At 49.6% G+C, this 19,908-nt stretch overlaps 1 protein-coding gene across 1 annotated transcript in view; it reads right to left on the reverse strand.

Annotated features, from left to right (window-relative positions):
• CDR2L (cerebellar degeneration related protein 2 like) overlaps positions 1-19,908 on the reverse strand; it is a 96,136-nt gene that overhangs the window by 12,191 nt on the left and 64,037 nt on the right. The window contains exon 3 of the mRNA XM_085617065.1: positions 1,342-1,490. Within this exon, the coding sequence (XP_085473191.1) occupies positions 1,342-1,490 (149 nt within the window). The remainder of the gene's footprint in view (positions 1-1,341; positions 1,491-19,908) is intronic.

Consider the following 19,908-nt stretch of genomic DNA (forward strand, 5'->3'; position numbering starts at 1 on the left):
GTTTTTTTGTTTTGCTCTAAAATACTGGACGTATTTTGTAACACTATAATGCTGGTTTTTCCAACAGAAGATGCTCGGACTACATTGCTATGACACCTACTATTCCAAACATCAAATGATTGGTTCCTATAGTTTATCTTAAACGTTGTGTCCATTTCTTCTGGAGTTCACTCCTGTTAAACATCATGACCACAACTAACTTCCTAGGATTCCCAAAATTACTGCACTGGAACCATTTAAACAAAGCTCCACCTCATAGTCAATCACCTGATGATCTGATCTAACAACCATTGTGCCGCCACTCTCATCAGCCACATTTTATGACCCGCCTACCCTCCTAACGCAGGCAAAAATGTTCACTCCCCAATCCCCAACTCTTCCTTTGTGAAGTGCAGCGAACTACCAATGTGTTCGGTTGGCATATATAAAATAAAAACAATATACAATCATATACTACACTGTCTGAGGAGGAAGGAATTTTAGCATCAACTTAGAGTAAGCTCATTAAAGCGAGGCTTTATCACTAACCTGGAAGGAAATGGTCCTCCTTTAGAGGGTTCTGTATTCTCACACCAGGTGTTTCCTAAATGAACCTGAGTGATGTGACAGACCGGAGAGGTGTTGATCTGGATGCTTACAAAGTCCTGATCAGGGACTTATCAAAAGTAGCCGAGATTTCAGGCCCCTCAAAATTCCATATTGTGCCTCTTTGTGAAATGTTCTTTTCTGGTATGACAGGCCCTGTAATCTCCTGAGCTGGTGTTCCTTAGGGAATTTTCTGATCTCAGGCCACCATAAAACCTGATGAGGGGGTTCCATAACGCCCTGAACTGATAAATCCTGATCATAGACTCTCTTTTTGTCCTGATAAGGAAATACCTTAATGCCCTGACATGAGGTACTTGATCCAGATCTAAGATCCCTCAATGCCCTGATATTGAACTCTCTTAACAGTCTCATCTGGGGCTCCCCTGATTCATGGGGTTGGACTGACCTAATGTCTGAATCTGAGGCTTCGTAAGAGGTGTTCTGATCTTGGATCCCATAATGTCCTGATCTGGGTCTCTTAGAACCCCTGTGGTATGTGCTGATGTGGGCTCAACAGAGCATGATCTGATTTGAGGTCCTTATTGCCCTTATGTCTTGGTTGTTTGGGGAAACTGATCTGATTATTCAGATGGTAAACTATGAAGTTGTTCTACTGGCAGCACTTTAGTCCCTGAACTCTAACATTCTACTGCCGTTTATAGCATGTTTTAATCTCATCCGTATCGCCTTCACACCCACAGTCCTCCACGCATCCTTTAGGTCTGAGACTTGAAGAACGCAGCTGGCACTTACCTTTGGCTCTTCTGTTGGGCAGCCTTGCTCTCTGCCACAAGCTTCCGATTGGCCATCTCCTGGTCCCGCATGGTGAGGTCCAGCTGCTCGTACACCTTTGCTTGCTGCTCGTTCATTTGCCGCAGCATCTCCAACTGCTTTGTGAGGTACTGAAATAGAGTGGGATGGATCATGTGAGTGTGAGATGCAGGTGATGAGAGGACAAGTGTTCTTAATAACACAAAATCATCAAACGAAATGCAGTCGGGGCAGTTTGCTGATTTTATTTTACAATCAACCAGGCAATGGCCGCACAGTAAATCAGTCTTGCTTAGGCAATGTTGACCAAGCAATGCAATCGACTGCCAATGTCCGACTAGCCATGTTAAAAATATAAAAGCATTGAAACCATTGGTTTCTATACTTTTGAGATGCGCAGCAAAATATATTGTTGCATTGTCATGAGCGTTGCTGCGATGTGGTGACGCCGTGCATGTTGCATCACACACTGTTGCAACCATCTTGAAAGTATGGAAAACATTTTTTTATTGTTTTCTGTATCTTTAATATAGACGGTCAATTATATTGGCTTTGCCAGTGCTAGGGAAATTTAAAAGCTTCAAGCACTTGCAAAGTATAGTGTCTACCACCACAGAGAGGAGCAGCAATGGACAGTGTAATGCAACAACATCCAGGGTATGACCAAGGCTGCCAACCATGCCTGGCTCATCACAGAGGAGAATCAGAGTAAGAATGGTAGGGAAGTGTTAAACTTGGCATCTTTTGGCGTGTTTCCCCCGAGGTTTTGCTTTCTGCCCTCCCGGTTTTGACTCTGTTTTTGCTGGTATAACGTTTCTGCGCGCTTTTGGCACTGCTGATCAGTGGTAAAGCGCTGGTGCTCCAGTGGTAAATTGTGTTATGATTGGATGTTTGACGTACTTTTCGGTCCCCAGTAAAGGGTACTGTGGGTGCCAGGGCTTGTGAGTCAACTGCTACTCATTGGCCTGCAGTACGGATTGTGCCACCCACGTACGTAGCCCGGAAAAGGTATAAGTGAATGAAGTTTGCCTGAACTCAGCACCTAAAGAAGCAGCCGTTAGCGAAGGTGGCCTTTAAATTCTGAGTTCATAGAGGCCACTTTTAGAAAGTGGGTATTATTTTGCTCGGTCATCTTGTGTGCCTCTGCTGGAATGTGGATTGCCTGTCTGGTTTTTGGACGACAGAAGGCGAGGAAGCAGGGTGGCTCCCGATAGTCTAGGTAGGTCAGGAAAGGGCCAAATAGACCTGGGTTACGATGGGGAAAGAGGGAGGAGATTTCCTTGCACCTCAAAGGACCTGGTCTGCCTCTGACTAAGCCGTCTCCACCTCCTGCCAGGAATTCATGCCAGAGAAGGCCCAACTGGTTCTGGCTGGACACCGACACCCTCTGCCTGGCAGATCAAAGGATTTTTGTGTACAAATGCTGGGTCCCAGACCCCTGAACTATAGAACTCATCTGGATCAAGAAGACTGCACAGAAGACGAGCCGGAGAAGCTGCTAAAAGGAACGACCGCGTGCTTTGCTGGGCTGACCTGCAGTGGCTGCTTCTGTCTTGGGCAGTGTAAGGCATGGACTGGACTTTCTGCAACCAAACTGGTGAGACTCTCTAAGGGCTTGAGGTAGAGCTTGCCCCTATTCACGAAGTCTCAGGAACAGCAAAGACTTCAGGTTCTTTGACCCGCAGCACTGGGGACTGTGTGCTTTGTGCTGCAACCCGAAGAACGACACTCGACGACGTCTACGACGACCCTGTCGAACCCGTGTCCTGAAGGCACCGCAGAGGGCACCACCGCAATGCCGCACTGCGACCCTGGTCTCACCGACGACGACGGCTGGCGCCATCACTGAGCCGCTGCAAGCATCACGACCTGGGGGCACCGCACTCTGCACCCTCTTGCTTCACGCCGAGGCTTTGGCACCGCAGAGGGCACCGCCGCCACGCCACACCGTGACCCTCGTCTCACCGACGACGCCTGCTGAGACCCTCACCGAGCCGCTGCTCGCACCGCGACCTGTGAGCCCGCACTCTGCAGCACCTTGCTAGATGACAACTCAGTGGCCTTCCTGACGCCACCACTTCCCGCCGAAATCGACACCGCTGCTTGCATTGTGGTTCGGGGGCACTGCTCGTAAGTCACACGACGCACCGCCCTCATCCCACACCGCAGCCTTGGCCTACCGACGTCGGCGCCATCGACTCCAGTTCGTCAGCCGACAACAGTGCTTCAGCAACGACGCCACCGCTGCTTGCACCGTGACCTGCTAGCACTGCGACGAGCACCGCCTCCATCTTGCACCGCAACCCTGGTCTCACCGACGACGCCATCTGACGCGCCACCGAGCCGCAGCTCGCCCCACGACCTGGGGACACCGCACGCCGCTGCGCTTCACACCGCAACACCCGATGCCAGCCGACGCCAGCTCTCTGGATCCCCTCAGAAAGGAGCCGACCTGCAATGCGAAGTGACTTTGAGGGCGCCATCGCCCTGCATCTCTCACAGGTACTTTTTGCAGGTCTCTCCGACACCGTAGCTGGTCCGCGACCAGCCAGAACTGTTGGATTTGTTGTTCACGATGCTGTGATAGCCCCGGACGGAGCTATCAACATCAAGGAACTATTTTTAAAGTATATTTTGATAAGTGAAGATTTTGAAGTATAGTATTGTGGATTTTTGTCGTATTTTGTCTTGCCTTAAGTATATAAAAATTTGATATTTTTCTAAACTGGTGTGTTGTCCTTTTGTAGTGCGTACCCTGTTTTACTGTTGGTTATGTGCAAATGCTTTACACACTGCCTCTAAGATAAGCCTGGCTGCTCGTGCCAAGCTACCAAGGGGGGTGAGCAGGGGTTATTTTAGAAGTTTAACTCCCTTATCCTGACTAGAGTAATGGTTTCTGCCTCGCTTTGGCGCAAGTCTCAGCTAGCCAGAAATCCCATTTCTAACATTGGTTGTCAGCGGTGAGGATCGGACTTGCGTTTGCACTTGACTTACAGTGATTGGTGTGCACTACGGCCATATCGCAGACCATTACGTACCACATACTAACCAGTTTTCTTTTTGGCCGATTTTTGTGATCTTGCCAGGTGAACTTTCTGCTTCATCATGCTGGAATCAATAGCATCATCCGTTGCATCCATGGACATTGCCTTTGAGGAGGATAGGTTGGATCTCTACACGGTGAGAGAATTGAAGTCTGTGTGCAAAAACCTAAAAGTCCAAGTCAGAGGCCTCACTAAGAAGGACGAGCTACAAAAGGCGCTGAGGGCCTGGGTAGCAGCCAGAGACGCAAGTGGGCAATCTGGTGACCTTAGTGGAGAAGCCGTGGAGCCTAGTGTTAGGGTGGATGTGCTGTTGGGAGGGGCGGAAACCTCCCTGCCAGGCAACAGTGGCCTGTCCCCAGAGGAACTGGAGGACAGGCGGGAAGCAAGAAAGTTTGTGTTGGAAAAACTCAGGATGGAAAGGGAGAGGGAAAACAAAAGAATAGCCATGGAAGAAAGGAAGATGATGTTAGACCACGAGTGAGGTCTTAAGGAGCTGGAGCTAAGGAGTAGGCCCGGCTCAGATGGTGGCAGCAACTCGTCAAGACAGGCAGACAGAATCGTGCACATCCCTAAGAATGTGGGCAAGGAATTCAAGAAGGGGACGACATACAAAGGTGGTTTCAGGGGTACGAGGCAGCAATCCACATGAATGGGGTCCCTGAGGAGAATTGGGAGCAGGATTGTGGCCTCTCTTCCCTGAAGAGGCGAGGGACACTTTAATAGCTTTGGGTAAGGGGTATCACCTCACCTATCCAGACATGAAGGACGCCCTCCTCACTAAGTTTGATCTTACTCCTGCGAAGTACAGGGACCAGTTTAGGTCCAGTAAGAAGTCCGATGCCAACACATGGTTGGAGCGTGTGGATGTGTTCTGCCGATCGTTGGATGGCTGGATAAAAGGCAGTAATGTGACAGATTATCAGGGGCTCTACAATTTGATTGCATGGGAGCACCTGTCCAGTCTATGTTTTGCAGGTCTGCGCCAGCACCTAGTTGATAGTAAGCTGACTGACCCCAGGAAGCTTGGTATGGAGACGGACCGTTGGGTGAGTACCCGGGTCCACAAGAAAGCGTTTGGGGGAGACTCAGCAAAAGGTGGGCAGGGTCCCCAGCAGTAAAGTGGGAGATAAGAAGCAAGGGGCCTCGACAGGAAAGCCTGCCATGAACAGCCCCCGCAAGTGTTTTGCATGTGACCAGGTGGGGCACATGAAGGGAGACCTCAGCTGCCAAAGGGGGACACCGCCACCCACCGGTGGGCAGTCCAAAGTGTTGGCCAGCGTAGCGCTTTGGGAGGAGGAGGAGTCCCAACAGGAAGGTGGGAACCCCGCAGAAATGACCCTCGTCTCACTAGGGGACAGTGATATGGTCCCAGGAGCCCCCTAACAGAAAGAAATATAGTACCTGGGTGACCATCAACGGGAAAAGTGTAGAGGCTCTCAGGGATACTGGAGTCAGTGTAACCTCAGTTCGGTGTCACCTAGTCCCTCAGACGCAAGTAGACCCTGGGGCATTCTACCAGGTGATCGCAGTCGACAATTCAGAGTGCCACTGTCTAGTGGCGCAAGTTCCCTTCGAGTGGGGGGGGGGGGGTCTCAGGTCCCTTGAGGGTAGTTGTGAGCCCTTCCATGCCTGTCGATTGTCTGCTCGGTAGCGACCTGGAGCAGTCCTTATGGAAGGATGTTGAGCTTAGGTCCCACTTGGAGATGTTGGGGTTGCCAGAGTGGGCATGCGTGTCCACTCGGTCGTTGGTGGCCAGAGAGGGTGATCAGAGGGACCCGGAGCCTGAGACAGTGGCCCAGGTCCCTGCCAAGAGAAAGGGCAAGGGGCGCGGGAAACTTGCACCTGAGGATCCCACGGCCCGGGAGGAGGCGGACCTCGAGGGGGTCACCCCAGTGCCTACAGGAGAGCAGGTAGCCGAACTGGGGGACATCTCTGAGCTGACCCATTGGCAGCAAGAAGGGGGTCCCACCAGGGAGGAGTTCTGCCGGGAGCAGAAAGAGTGCCCTTCTCTAGAGGGTCTGCTGCGGCAGGCCGCAGCCCAGGCGACTGGTGATCAGTCCGGATCACATTGGATCTATTGGGAGAATGATCTCCTGTACAGCGAGCCTAAGGTCGTGGAACCTGGATCAGCCCGTGTGCTGGTGGTACCCCAGCGCTTCCGGACCTTCCTACTGGGTTTGGCTCACGACGTGCCTTTGGCTGGAAATTTGGGGCAGGACAAGATCTTTGACCAGCTTGTCACCCACTTTTTCTGGCCTCAAATGCGAAGGCAGTCGGATGTGCATTGTCGGTCTTGCCAAACTTGCCAGGCGAGTAGCAAGAGTGGGAGGAAGGTCAAAGCACCTCGCCAACCGTTCCCTATGGTGGGGACACCCTTTGAAAGGGTAGGGATGGACATCGTGGCGCCGCTGGATCCCAAGACAGCCATGGGCAACAGGTACATCCTGGTCCTGGTGGACCATGCCTCCAGGTACCCAGAGGCAATCCCTCTCAGGACAACGACGGCGCCAGTGGTGGGCCGGGCGTTAATGGGGATCTTTTCCCGCGTGGGGTTCCCCAGAGAGGTGGTTTCCGACAGGGGGACCAATTTCAGATCGAAGTATATGACATCCCTGTGGAAGGAGTGTTGTGCTACGTACAAGTTCACCACTCCTTACCACCCCCAAGGTAACGGTCTGGTGGAAAGGTTCAACCAGACCTTAAAGGGCATGATCAAGGGTCTCACTGAACTCATGAGGCGTAAGTGGGATGTCCTCTTACCTTGCCTGCTCTTTGCATACGGGGAGGTACACCAGAAGTCTCTCGGGTTCTGCCCCTTTGAGCTTTTGTTCGGTCACCCCGTGCGAGGACCTCTCAGCTTGGTGAAGGAGGGCTGGGAGGCCGCTCCCAAAAAGACATCCCAGGATGTGTTCTGCTACATGCTGGCCTTCCGCAACCAAATGGCCCGCTTCAGGAAACTCGCTCAGGCGAACCTCAAGACCAGCCAGGAAGAAATTAGGAAGTGGTATGACCAGAATGCCACTCTGGTAGAGTTTCAACCTGGACAGAAAGTGTGGGTTATGGCCCCTGTGGAACCTTGTGCCGAACAGGACAAGTGGACGGGGCCCTTTGAGGTGGTGGAGCGCAAAAGTGAGGTCACCGACCTGGTGGATTTGCACGCTCCTCGGAACCCGTTGCGGGTCCTCCACGTGAACCGCCTTAAACCCCACATCGAGAGGTCCGAACTGAGCATGCTCTTGGCGACAGACGACAGGGAGGAAGCGGAGAGTGAGGCCTTCCCGGACCTCCTGTCTGCCCAAGAGGGGGATGGATCGGTGGATGGTGTGACCCTCTGCCTGGCCCTGATCGCGGAACAACTGAGCTAGTGTCGCCAGTTGTTGGAGCAGTTTGCCCCACTGGTCTCCTTGACCCCAGGTGTTACTCACTGGTGTACCCACGATGTGGATACTGGTGACAGCCCCCCGGTGAAACATAAGATTTACCGGTTGGCTGACCGGGTCAAGGCCAGCATCAAAGATGAGGTCTCAAAGATGTTGGCGTTAGGGGTGGTTGAGCCGTCCAGCTGCACCTGGGCCAGCCCCGTGGTCTTGGTCCCGAAGGCAACAGCGCCCGGTGCCACCCCGGAACTGTGGTTCTGTGTGGACTATCGGGGGCTCAATGCCATCACGCGGACTGACGCACACCCCATCCCCTGAGCCGATGAGCTCATCGACCGGTTGGGAGCGGCCAGATTCCTGAGTACGTTCGATTTACCGTCAGGGTACTGGAAGATCGCCCTAACCGAGGGGGGCACAGAAAAATTCTGCATTTTCGACCCTGGACGGGCATTACCAGTTTCGTGTGATGCCCTTCGGCTTGAAGAATGCCCCTGCCACGTTTCAGAGGTTGGTTAACTAGGTGTTGGCCGGGCAGGAGGAATTGAGCGCCGCCTACCTGGATGACATCGCAGTGTTCAGTTCCAGTTGGAACGGACATCTACAAGACGTTAGGGAAGTGTTGAGGGCGCTGCAGATAGCAGGCCTCACGATTAAGGCCAGTTAGTGCCAGATCGGGCAGGGGTCGGTGGTGTACTTGGGACACCAGGTAGGGAGCAGCCAGGTGGCACCCTTACAACCCAAGATTGACACCATTCTGGCTTGGGAGCCCCCCAAGACCCAGACAGAGGTGAGGGCCTTCTTAGGACTCACCGGATACTACCGGAGGTTTGTTAAGGGATATGGCACCATCGTGGCCCCCTTAACTGAGCTGACTTCCAAGAAGCAGCCGAAAAAGGTGATCTGGACTGAGTCCTGCCAGAGGGCATTTGATACCCTGAAGGCCGCCATGTGCACGGCCCCCGTGCTCAGGGCCCCCGACTTCTCCAAAGAATTTGTCGTGTAGACCGACGCGTCAGAGCATGGAGTGGGAGCGGTGCTCTCACAACTGAACGAAGAGAGCCTGGACCAGCCGGTAGTCTTCCTTAGCAGGAGATTACACCCCAGGGAGCAAAGGTGGAGTGCCATAGAAAGGGAAGCTTCCACTGTGGTCTGGGCACTAAAGAAGCTGAGGCCCTACCTGTTTGGGACTCACTTCCGGGTTCAGACCCACCACGGGCCCCTCAGGTGGTTAATGCAGATGAGGGGGAGAATCCAAAACTGCTGAGGTGGTCCATCTCCCTACAGGGAATGGACTTCACAGTGGAACACCGCCCGGGGACAGAAAACACCAACGCAGATGGCCTGTCCCAGTTCTTCTGCCTTAGTGAGGAGAACTCCCAGGAGTGTGGGTAGTTCCCCCTACTTTTAGCTGGAGGGGACGTGTGTTAGACTTGGCATCTTTTGGCGTATTTCCCCCGAGTTTTTGCTTTCTGCCCTCCCAGTTTTGACTCTGTTTTTGCTGGTATAACGTTTCTGCGTGCTTTTCGCACTGCTGAGAAGTGGTAACGCGCTGGTGCGCCTGTGGTAAATTGTGTTATGATTGGATGTGTGACTTACTTGTCAGTCCCCAGTAAAGGGTACTGCGGGTGCCGGGGCTTGTGAGTCAACCGCTACTTGTGGGCCTGCAGCATGGATAGTGCCACCCACGTACGTAGCCCGGAAAAGGTATAAGTGAATGAAGTTTGGTATGCCTGAAGTCAGCGCCTAAAGACGCAGCCTTTAGCGAGGGTGCCCTTTTTATTCTGAGTTCCTAGAGGCCACTTTTAGAAAGTGGGTATTATTTTGCTCGGCCATCTCGTGTGCTTCTGCTGGAATGTGGATTGCCTGTCTGGTTTTTGGACGACAGATGGCGAGGAAGCAGGGTGGCTCACGATAGTCTAGGTAGGTCAGGAAAGGGCCAAATAGACCTGGGTTATGATGGGGGAAGAGGGAGGAGATTTCCTTGCACCTCAAAGGACCTGCTCTGCCTCTGACAAAGCCTTCTCCACCTCCTGCCAGGAATTCATGCTAGAGAAGGCCCAACTGGTTTTGGCCGGACACGACACCCTCTGCCTGGCAGATCAAAGGATTTTTGTGTACAAATGCTGGGTCCCAGACCCCTGAACTATAGAACTTATCTGGATCAAGAAGACTGCACAGAAGAAGAGCCGGAGAAGCTGCTAAAAGGAACGACCGCTTTGCTGCTTGCTTTGCTGGGCTGACCTGCAGTGGCTGCTTCTGTCTTGGGCAGTGAAAGGACTAGACTTTCTGCAACCAAATTGGTGAGACTCTCCATGGGCTTGAGGTAGAGCTTGCCCCCTGTTCACAAAGTCTCAGGAACAGCAAAGACTTCAGGTTCTTCGACCCGCAGCACTGGGTACTGTGTGCTTTGTGCTGCAACCCAAAGAACGCCACTCGACGACATCTACGACGACCCTATCGAACCCATGTCCTGAAGGCACCACTGAGGGCACCACCACAACGCCACACCGCGACCCTGGTCTCACCGACGATGCTGGCTGGCGCCATTACCGAGCCGCTGCTCACACCGCGACCTGGGGGCACCGCACTCCGCACCGCCTTGCTTCATGCCGAGGCTTTGGCACTGCAGAGGCCACCACCGCCACACCGCACCGGTGCCCTGGTATCACCGACGACGCCTGCTGATGCCCTCACCGAGTCACTGCTCGCACCACGGCCTGTGGGCCCGCAATCTGCACCGCCTCGCTACACGACGACGCCGTGGCCTTCCTGACGCCGCCACTTCCCGACGAAATTGACGCCGCTGCTTGCACCGTGGTTCGGGGGTACCGCTCATAACTCACACAACGCACCGCCCACATCCCACACCTCAGGCTTGGCCTACCGGCGCCATCGACTCCAGTTCGTTAGCCGACGACAGCACTTCAGCAACAATGACGCCGCTGCTTGCACCGTGACCTGCTAGCACTGCGACGAGCACCGCCTCCATCTCGCACCGCGACCCTGGTCTCTCCGACAACACCATCTGACGCCGCCACCGAGCCGCTGCTCACACCGCGACCTGGGGACACCGCACGCTGCACCGTTGCACTTCACACCACAACACCCGACGCCAGCACTCCAGATCCTATCAGAAAGGAGCCGACCTGCAACGCGAAGTGACTTCGAGGACCTCATTGCCCTGCATCTCTCACAGGTACTGTTTGCGGGTCTTCCCGACACTGTAGCTGGCCCGCAACCCCGCGACCAGCCAGAACTGTTGGATTTGTTGTTCACGATGCCGTGATAGCCCCGGACGGAGCTATCGACATCAAGGAACTATTTTTAAAGCATATTTTGATAAGTGAAGATTTTGAAGTATAGTATTGTGGATTTTTGTCGCATTTGGTCTTGTCATAAGTATATAAAAATGTGATATTTTTCTAAACTGGTGTGATGTCCTTTTGTAGTGCGTACCCTGTTTTACTGTTGGTTATGTGCAAATGCTTTACACACTGCCTCTAAGATAAGCCTGGCTGCTCGTGCCAAGCTATCAATTTGGGACATTAATATTTTCTGGGAAAAGGTTTCACTCAATTGTAGTAATCAGCAACTAAAAAGTGACCAGTTAACCTTTGCAAATTGTCTGCCATTGTGCTACACCATGTGTGGCACATAATAATAATAATAATAATAAACTTTATTGCGTGATTTAAAAGTAAACCATTGCAAATACAAACATTTAAAATTCGAGGTTAATTTAAGACGATGATTTCATTAAAAAGTTGATGTGTATGGATAATAACAATAAAACTTCAGTTTAAAAGTCATATTCAAGGGAGCCGGAAGCAGCAAGTAAGGATTTGGCAGCATTATTCCAATTACACCATGTGTGGCACATTATTTTGCAACTTTTGAACCTTTCGAGCTAGAATAATGTTTTTTTGAAATCTGTAAAATATACAGCAGACGGTGGAATATATGACATGTATTGCAAATCCATAATTGTGTGGCAAATGCCCTGGCAGCAGTTGCGTTCTTACCAGTGGACTTGATTATAATAAACAATATGTCAAAGCAACTTCTTTGGCTGTTCGAATAGGGATATTGTTTAATGTAATGTGTCGTAAAATTGTTAACATTAAATTTGCAGAAACACTGTAGACGACCTGCTCATGACCTGTTAAGAATATGGAAAATACATTGTGTGAACTCTTTAGATAAAACGCATTAAAGCAATATTTGGTATCAATAAGGAGTATGTGCAACTTTACGCACAAGCAAATAACTAAGCATGTGGATTTTCATAACGATCACCAGGTGCCCAGCACCATGCTGATCGTAAATCCGGATTGTTGTGAGTCAAATATGGCACACAGTTTTCTGCTAGAATGTAATCAGTTACGCTATGCATTGTGGTCCAGGGTCTGCACCTCGACTCTTCGCGTGCAGAGGCTGCAGGAAGCCAGAGCACATTTTTTAGCACTATTACTCAACTCTTCCCATGCACTTTCAACTACTTGCATGGGTTAACCTGATTTATTGAAAATTCTTTCAAAACTGTCTCAGCAGAAGTAGGGCTTCGTCTTTGGTTTAATGGTGTTTAAAAATGATGTGCTGATTGGACCAGTGCGTCTGCTCTGCTCAGGCCCCCACTCTCCCACACCGCCCCCCAGCTTGGATAGAGCATCTGACTCAAGGCACGATGTCCCGGTAGGTACAGATTTAGCTCTCCAAAGTAAGCTAGGGAGCAGAATGTACAAATGTAGTGCCGCAGACACTATTTAGTGTGGAGTAGCTACACCCCAGGAGCAGCACAAAAGGATTAGGTGCTCTTCTGCAGTGGGGCCAGCTGCTTGTCCACGTAATGATATGTAAACAATGTATTTCTCTGTCCAAACTGTCCTGCAGCTCAATTGCTCATGGTGGCTGCTACATTGAGCCAATGGGCACACCATACTGGAGGCTGAACTGGTAATATCAGTCCGCGAGTGCTCACAGCGAGAGGGGCGGATTGCTGGGCACTTCCCTGCTGAGACTCACTGTTTTTAAGGGGATCCCTCATGGCTGAAACACAGGCTCGTGGATGGTCACATACACAACAGAAGGATGGCATTCTGCCTCTGGAGATAAATCTGTGGCAGGTCCACATGGACAGACAGAAGAAGCTGGAGGTGGTCCTACTCAGCTTCAAGAAAGCAGACAGCATATTTTAGGTACATGCCCGCAGAAGGGCAGTATGTTCCCAGTCCGACATATTGGAAAGCTGGCAGTATCCCTGCTCCAACTCGAGGTGACCTTTGGAAACTTTTGTTAGATGCAGCAGTAAACAATGTTCAGGATTGCTAAAAGATTCCCCTTGCTCTCAGCACAATTTATAGAGAATTGAGAGTATTACTTGAAGTATAAAAGAAGGAATCAGAAGGATCGCATCTTTTCCAAACAGCACCAAGCAGCACACAACTTGGGTGGGAAGCACGGTCGTCTGGGAGCTGAAGGGGCAGAGGTCAGCTGATCTCTGAGCCAAGTATCATCTTTGTAGTCGTTCTGGCAACAAGGAGAAAAGGCTTCTGCATGATAGCCCTTCTACGCCAGCAAGACATTGCATGGGGTTTTTCTCTAACCCCAACTAGTCCCATGAGGGGCCAGTTTTATAAAGAATTCCGGCATAGACACCTCTCCTCCAGCACCAACACTAGCACAGGTTCAAGGCAAACCATACAAGTTGTATATGGTACCACGTGTTTTTTTTACGGAGGAGACACACACCTTTGGGCAGTCCCCCGAGTTACCCATCCAACTCAGAGTGTTCTTAACCCTCCACAGACGGTGCTTAGTTTGTATATAAATAAGTGGCAGGGCCCTTGTCAGTAGGCCACTGCTGCTTGCCCCACCCATTGCCCTTACCAGCTCTGCCAGTGACAGTAACAGCACAACAGCTAACCATCACACATCTACAAGCGCAACATTTTAGACTATTCCAGGCCCCCAAAGCTATAAGAATGGCTTGGGCGGCATGTATTAGTAGTTTTTAATGTATATTGAACTAATAAACAACTGCTATTATGCTGATCTTTGAATTAGGCAAACAGTGCCATTATGTGGCAGCCTGTCATAAGTGCCGGTGTTGACAATTAAATTCCTGTGCCATGCACCGGAAACCACTGGCTCAAATTAAGCACTGATGATAAGATGTAGGGCCCAGCGTGGAGTTCACCCTGACAAGAACCACAGTCCTTGTCAGGGTGAACCACAAAAAGTCAATAAATTAACCTGTGGTTAACCCTGTGGTAGCTTGGCACAAAAGCAGTTACGCTTAACTTAGAGGCAAACTGTAAAGTATTTATGCAGCACACAAACAGTAATAAAGTGAAAACGCAACACAATAAAAATATTTAACGATTTAGAAAAATAGGATGCCTTTTAATAAATAAATCAGACCAAAACGACAAAAATCCAATGAGTAGAACTGGAAATATTGAATTTCAAAGTTTCAGGTAAGTATAGCATCTAAAAAGCACAATGCACCACTCGTGGTCATGTCATCTGGTTGTGCTCCTAGACCAGGGAAATGCAAAAAGAACTGTTGATGGACAGAATGCAGAACAATGTCATACATTCACCCCAGTACAGACTGGGGTGAATGTATGACATTGTTCTGCATTCTGACACCGTAACTGGCCCGCGATGCCGCGGTCAGCCAGAACTGTTTGGATTTGTTTGCTCACGACGCCGTCATTGCCCCGGACGGACCTATCGACATCAAGGAACTGTTTTTAAAGCTTATTTTGACAACTGTAGATGTTTAAGTACTGTATTGTGGATTTTTATTGTTTTTCGTCTTGACTTAAAATATATAAAAAATATTGGCTATTTTTGGCTATTTTTCCAAACTGGTGTGGTGTCCTTTTGTAGTGCTTACACTGTATTACTGTGGGTTATGGGCAAATGCTTCACACACTGCCTCTAAGATAAGCCTGACTGCTCGTGCCAAGCTACCAAGGGGGTGAGCAGGGGTTATTTTAGGAGTGTAACTCCCTTATCCTGACTAGGAAGAAGGGTCCCTATTTGGACAAAGGTGCAAGCCCTTGCCAACTAGAGACCCCCATTTCTAACAGGAGTGTATTGAAGAGTGGCTCAGGAGGTCCAATATATTGATACCTGAAGCCAGCTTTTGCCGAGGGGGAATTCCCTATACTACCCCTGACTTTGGTTCTGGAAAGTACTTCCTTCCCCTGCCAATACTCCAAAAAGTCTGGGATGACAAAAGACCAGCGTCAGGGCTAACATGTGTTCCTCCTCTCCCCCTGGATAAAAGTCAGAAGAACACCCCATCACCGTTATTTTCAGTAATTCAGATTTTTATGCAGGGACTAGTTCTTAGTATCTGTTATTTCAGGTCTCACTGTATGGATCAATTAGCATCAAAATAATTTAGAAGACTGTGCTACTAAGGCTATTTTCGTTTTAATCTTGAGATTGTGAAACTTTTATACTTTTATCCTATTGGGTGCTTGAAAAGAATTCCTTTCAAAACGGTATTTGTATGCTGTTCCTATATTGTTCCAAATATGGTTTGTGTGATGAATTGTACAGCTGCAAATCTACTTCCTTTGATAGTAATCCTTCCTCCCCTCTGATGCGCGTGACTCCTGGACCAGCCTGAAGATGAAACAGGCTGCAGTGAGCTGAGCCTCTGAGAGGTGAATGGACCTGGACATCAGTGAACGACACTGCAAAGCATGGCCTCTCCTTGAGGTCAAACCCACTGCGAGCACTGGAGGCCACTCAGACGCGGGCCGGGTCCAGCAACCCACTGCTGGAGCCACGGCTATTCTGTTCGTTTTTAGGATACTATAACCGGTTGCAAAGAGGATCCTGGGAACATCACAGCGGTTTTCAAATCATCAGGCCCGATTGTTGCTGCCTTTAGCGCTGTACAAGGGTGGGGAGGTCTTGGGAGCATCAGTCAAGCACTAACACTTGCACCAGTCTTACCAAAAACTCTTCTGCTTTTGACTAAATGTGTTGCGGAATCATTGTCTCAGAAACTCGTTGATGTCTGTGCCTCGCGACACAAGAAGTGTAATTGCAGCATTATGCTCATGAAGAGGCTCTAATTGCTTTTTGTGCTGATATCCGTTTCTGTTCAAATGTTTTCCGCCAGTGTTTTTCAGCAGCGCCAATTTCTTTCTTTGTTCAGAATAATGACATCTGTAAAGTCGGATCACGATGCACAATTCTTGTGTCCCTTCTCTGGGGCGTGTTAAATGGCTGAGTCTCAAGAGGCGCATCGGCTATCAGGAGATCTGTTTGTCTCCCAACAGGCTTCCGTCTCTGCAGGTCAGCTTGGTGGGAGGAAGTCTGTCAATTTCCATGTGCACCTGGTGAGGTCGTAATACAGGACATGAGCCTGACGTGTGACTGATTCTGGCCAACCGCTCCTAGCCATTAAAGGAGTCAAGAATAAAGCTTGTGTGGCCAGGAGAAAGCCCTGGCGATACTGGACTCAAGCCACAAACTTGGAGTAAACATTGTCCGCACGCCCATTGTAGCACGAACAATAAAGCGCTATTATTTATCGGTAACACAAGTGTAAGCAAGGTGCAGCCTCACTGACCTTTGGTCTCTCAATTTTTGTGGGTGCCAGGTGGGGCAGTACCAAAGAAGTTGGAAGGCCGGACAGGGACAGAAAATAGGCACAAGCCCCAAAATAAAAGTGTCCCCAATTAATAAATGAGATAGCTGTCAGATGTTTGCAAATTGGGGCAGTTTTGAACTTGTAAAGACGCACTCTCTTACACCCCCTTACACTCATTCTCACTCATTTGCATTAATTCTTTATACCACTCGTACTCAGTCGTACTTATTGACACTCAGGCCACAGTTTACTAAAGTTTTCTACCATGTTTGCATCACTTTTGTGAGGAAACCCGGAGACAAGTATTAGGGTGGGATTTACCATTCCACGCAAGTCATGATTTGCGTTGAATAGCTTCCCAAAGAATGAAAAAATTGTACTGTGTACTGCTTTGCGTTATTTTGTATCAAGTTTCATTCCATGGGTGGTGCATGGACATTCCCATGGAACTACCCGTAGGTTTTGATGCAAATCCCTATTTACAAACATTGGTAGAGAGGAATTTATGCCAAAATCTAACGACTCCTCAAGGCAGGCATTATAAGGAGAAATATTTAAATTTCTACTCGTTTTTCCAACTTTGCATATGTGCTGCATTGTGCACTACAAATACAAAATGTGAAAAGCCTTAAAGTATAGTTTTTTTTAAACTGGAAGGTACCCCTTCCAGTACAAAATCTATGCTTCAGAGAACGCACACATGCTTGCACTATGGCGCAAGGATGTGTACATTGGCGTGTGGCTGCCAAAAGTGCATCAGCGCACCGAGAGAGAAACAATGCACTATATCCTAGTAGATCAGGTACTTTTTTCTGTCTCTATAAAGCAAGGCAGCACTGCATCATTTGTGCAGCGTTGCCTTGCGTCAAAGTATAGTAAATTTGGTCCTCAATCTCACACACTACCTCTCACTGATTCTCACTAGCTTTCACTCACACACACATGCTTACACATATAGACACATGCTCACACACAGTCTTTTCTCACATAAACACACTCACCTACAAGCAGGCACATAACATATATTTAGAAATATTTTTCCTTACCACAGCTGCCCCCAAAGGTTCCATTCCAACTAAGTGTACTCCATTTTTAGGTCTCGCCTAGCGACGCAGCGCATGCGCCGCTTTCCTTGGCGAGATCTATTGTTGTCGGTTTCTTTGTTGAAGGGGGACAGGAAATGTGCATGCGCGTACAGAGGACAGGCGATGTGCACACGTAAAGCGTGCTTGGTGCGCTTTCACTTTCCCTCGCTCATCGTTCTGTAAGCTCTGGTTGTGCACGCGCTCAGTCTGTCTCCCAGAGGTTCGCCGTGGACTTGGTGGGCGGCATTCTCGTACAGGGCAGGACACATCTTCTGGTCGCGTTGCTCTGTTCCAAATGCAAGCTAACTTGGGTCTTTCCGTTCCACCCATGTTCCTTCCCTCCATGTAACACGAGTCTAACAAACCGCAAACATCTCATACATGATACAATGTGAATTCCTTTCATTTAACTGTGGTAAATTATACTGACCGGCGAATGCACTGCTTGGGAGCTCGAAATGTCACGTTTCTGCGAGGCAGCAAGAAAGCAAACTTCTACATCCGAGTTAATGGTAGGACAGACGAGGACTGCTGTGCGCATTCCATGGCCCGGGGCTTAAAGCGCAGGTCTAGCTGCCTGCAAGCTCTTGAAACCAGTTTCGTGTTCTTGAAACCAATTTCAGGACACAACCCACCCACTTCAGTTTGACAACCTACTCCTTTCAAATACAAGGACCGCCAACCTTAGTCTCACCCAGGAAGCTAAAGCGCCTCTCTCCAAAAACACAGCAGAAATGAAAACAACCAAACGAAAAGGTCTGCCTTTTTCTATGCAGGTTTTTGTAATGAGCCGGACCGCCAGGCACACAGAGCGTAAACAGGGCACTACTTGTATCAAGTAAACTTTGGAGCAGAATATAGCACGCGGCTGTCCAGCCGCGGAGTGTGCACCACCCCGGAAGTCTTGGGGGCCACGAAAGTGGAACAGCAGCCGTATATAGGATCGAGGAAGGGCCCACTTGCAGGGTCCATACAGGACTTGATTATGTGCTTTCCGCACTTCACTTCCCTTAATGCACAGTCTCATTTGAGCCTCCCATTGGTGGGTGTGTCATATGTTAAATGGCGAAGTGGGTTAGCGGTTGTGCACACCGTTTCCGTTAAAGCCTCTGAAGAGAAGCATATGGAGCTTCGAAACGCGTCAGGCAAATCCACTACGGAGCGGCTCCTTACAAGCGGATCCCCGTCCCTACCTACACATAAATCAAGCTGCTGGTCGAGTGCTACTTACAGGTGGACAACTTTGGAGCAGAATATAACACGCGGCCGTCCAGCCGCGGAGTGTGCACCACCCCGGAAGCCTTGGGGGCCACGAAAGTGGAACAGCAGCCATATATAGGATCAAGGACGGGCCCACTTGCAGGGTCCATACAGGACTTGATTATGTGCTTTCCGCACTTCACTTCCCATAATGCACAGTCTCATTTGAGCCTCCCATTGGTGGGTGTGTCATATGTTAAATGGCGAAGTGGGTTAGCGGTTGTGCACACCGTTTCCGTTAAAGCCTCTGAAGAGAAGCATATGGAGCTTCGAAACGCGTCAGGCAAATCCACTACGGAGCGGCTCCTAGAAGCGGATCCCCGTCCCTACCTACACATAAATCAAGCTGCTGGTCGAGTGCTACTTACAGGTGGACAACTTTGGAGCAGAATATAACAAGCGGCCGTCCAGCCGCGGAGTGTGCACCACCCCGGAAGTCTTGGGGGCCACGAAAGTGGAACAGCAGCCGTATATAGGATCGAGGACGGGCCCACTTGCAGGGTCCATACAGGACTTGATTATGTGCTTTCCGCACTTCGCTTCCCATAATGCACAGTCTCATTTGAGCCTCCCATTGGTGGGTGTGTCATATGTTAAATGGCGAAGTGGGTTAGCGGTTGTGCACACCATTTCCGTTAAAGCCTCTGAAGAGAAGCATATGGAGCTTCGAAACGCGTCAGGCAAATGCACTACGGAGCGGCTCCTACAAGCGGATCCCCGTCCCTACCTACACAAAAATCAAGCTGCTGGTCGAGTGCTACTTACAGGTGGACAACTTTGGAGCAGAATATATATATATATCTATATATATATATATATATATATATATTTTCACAGAAAAAAACATAGGTTTCAGGCACGTTATATTAGTTAGACATTTCTCTCGTACAAAACAAAACCACAGTTCAGCTAACTATAACTCGCGCACCCGCAATGCACTGCTGATGATGTGACATATTACATCATTCATGACATGGTCAGTGACATCCCTGATGACATCTAAAATGACATCACTGATGACATCATCCAGTGACTGTGTTTTTCTTTAAAGTTTAAATATGTATTATATATATGCCAAGGTGTATTGAAGAATGAGTAGGTGTATAAGTGTCTGAATGGAGGATTTAGTAGGTGCGTGACTGACTGTTTAAGTGAGTGATTAC

Source organism: Triturus cristatus, chromosome 7 (genome assembly GCF_964204655.1).
Source record: "Triturus cristatus chromosome 7, aTriCri1.1, whole genome shotgun sequence".
In the NCBI taxonomy this organism is placed as follows: domain Eukaryota; kingdom Metazoa; phylum Chordata; class Amphibia; order Caudata; family Salamandridae; genus Triturus; species Triturus cristatus.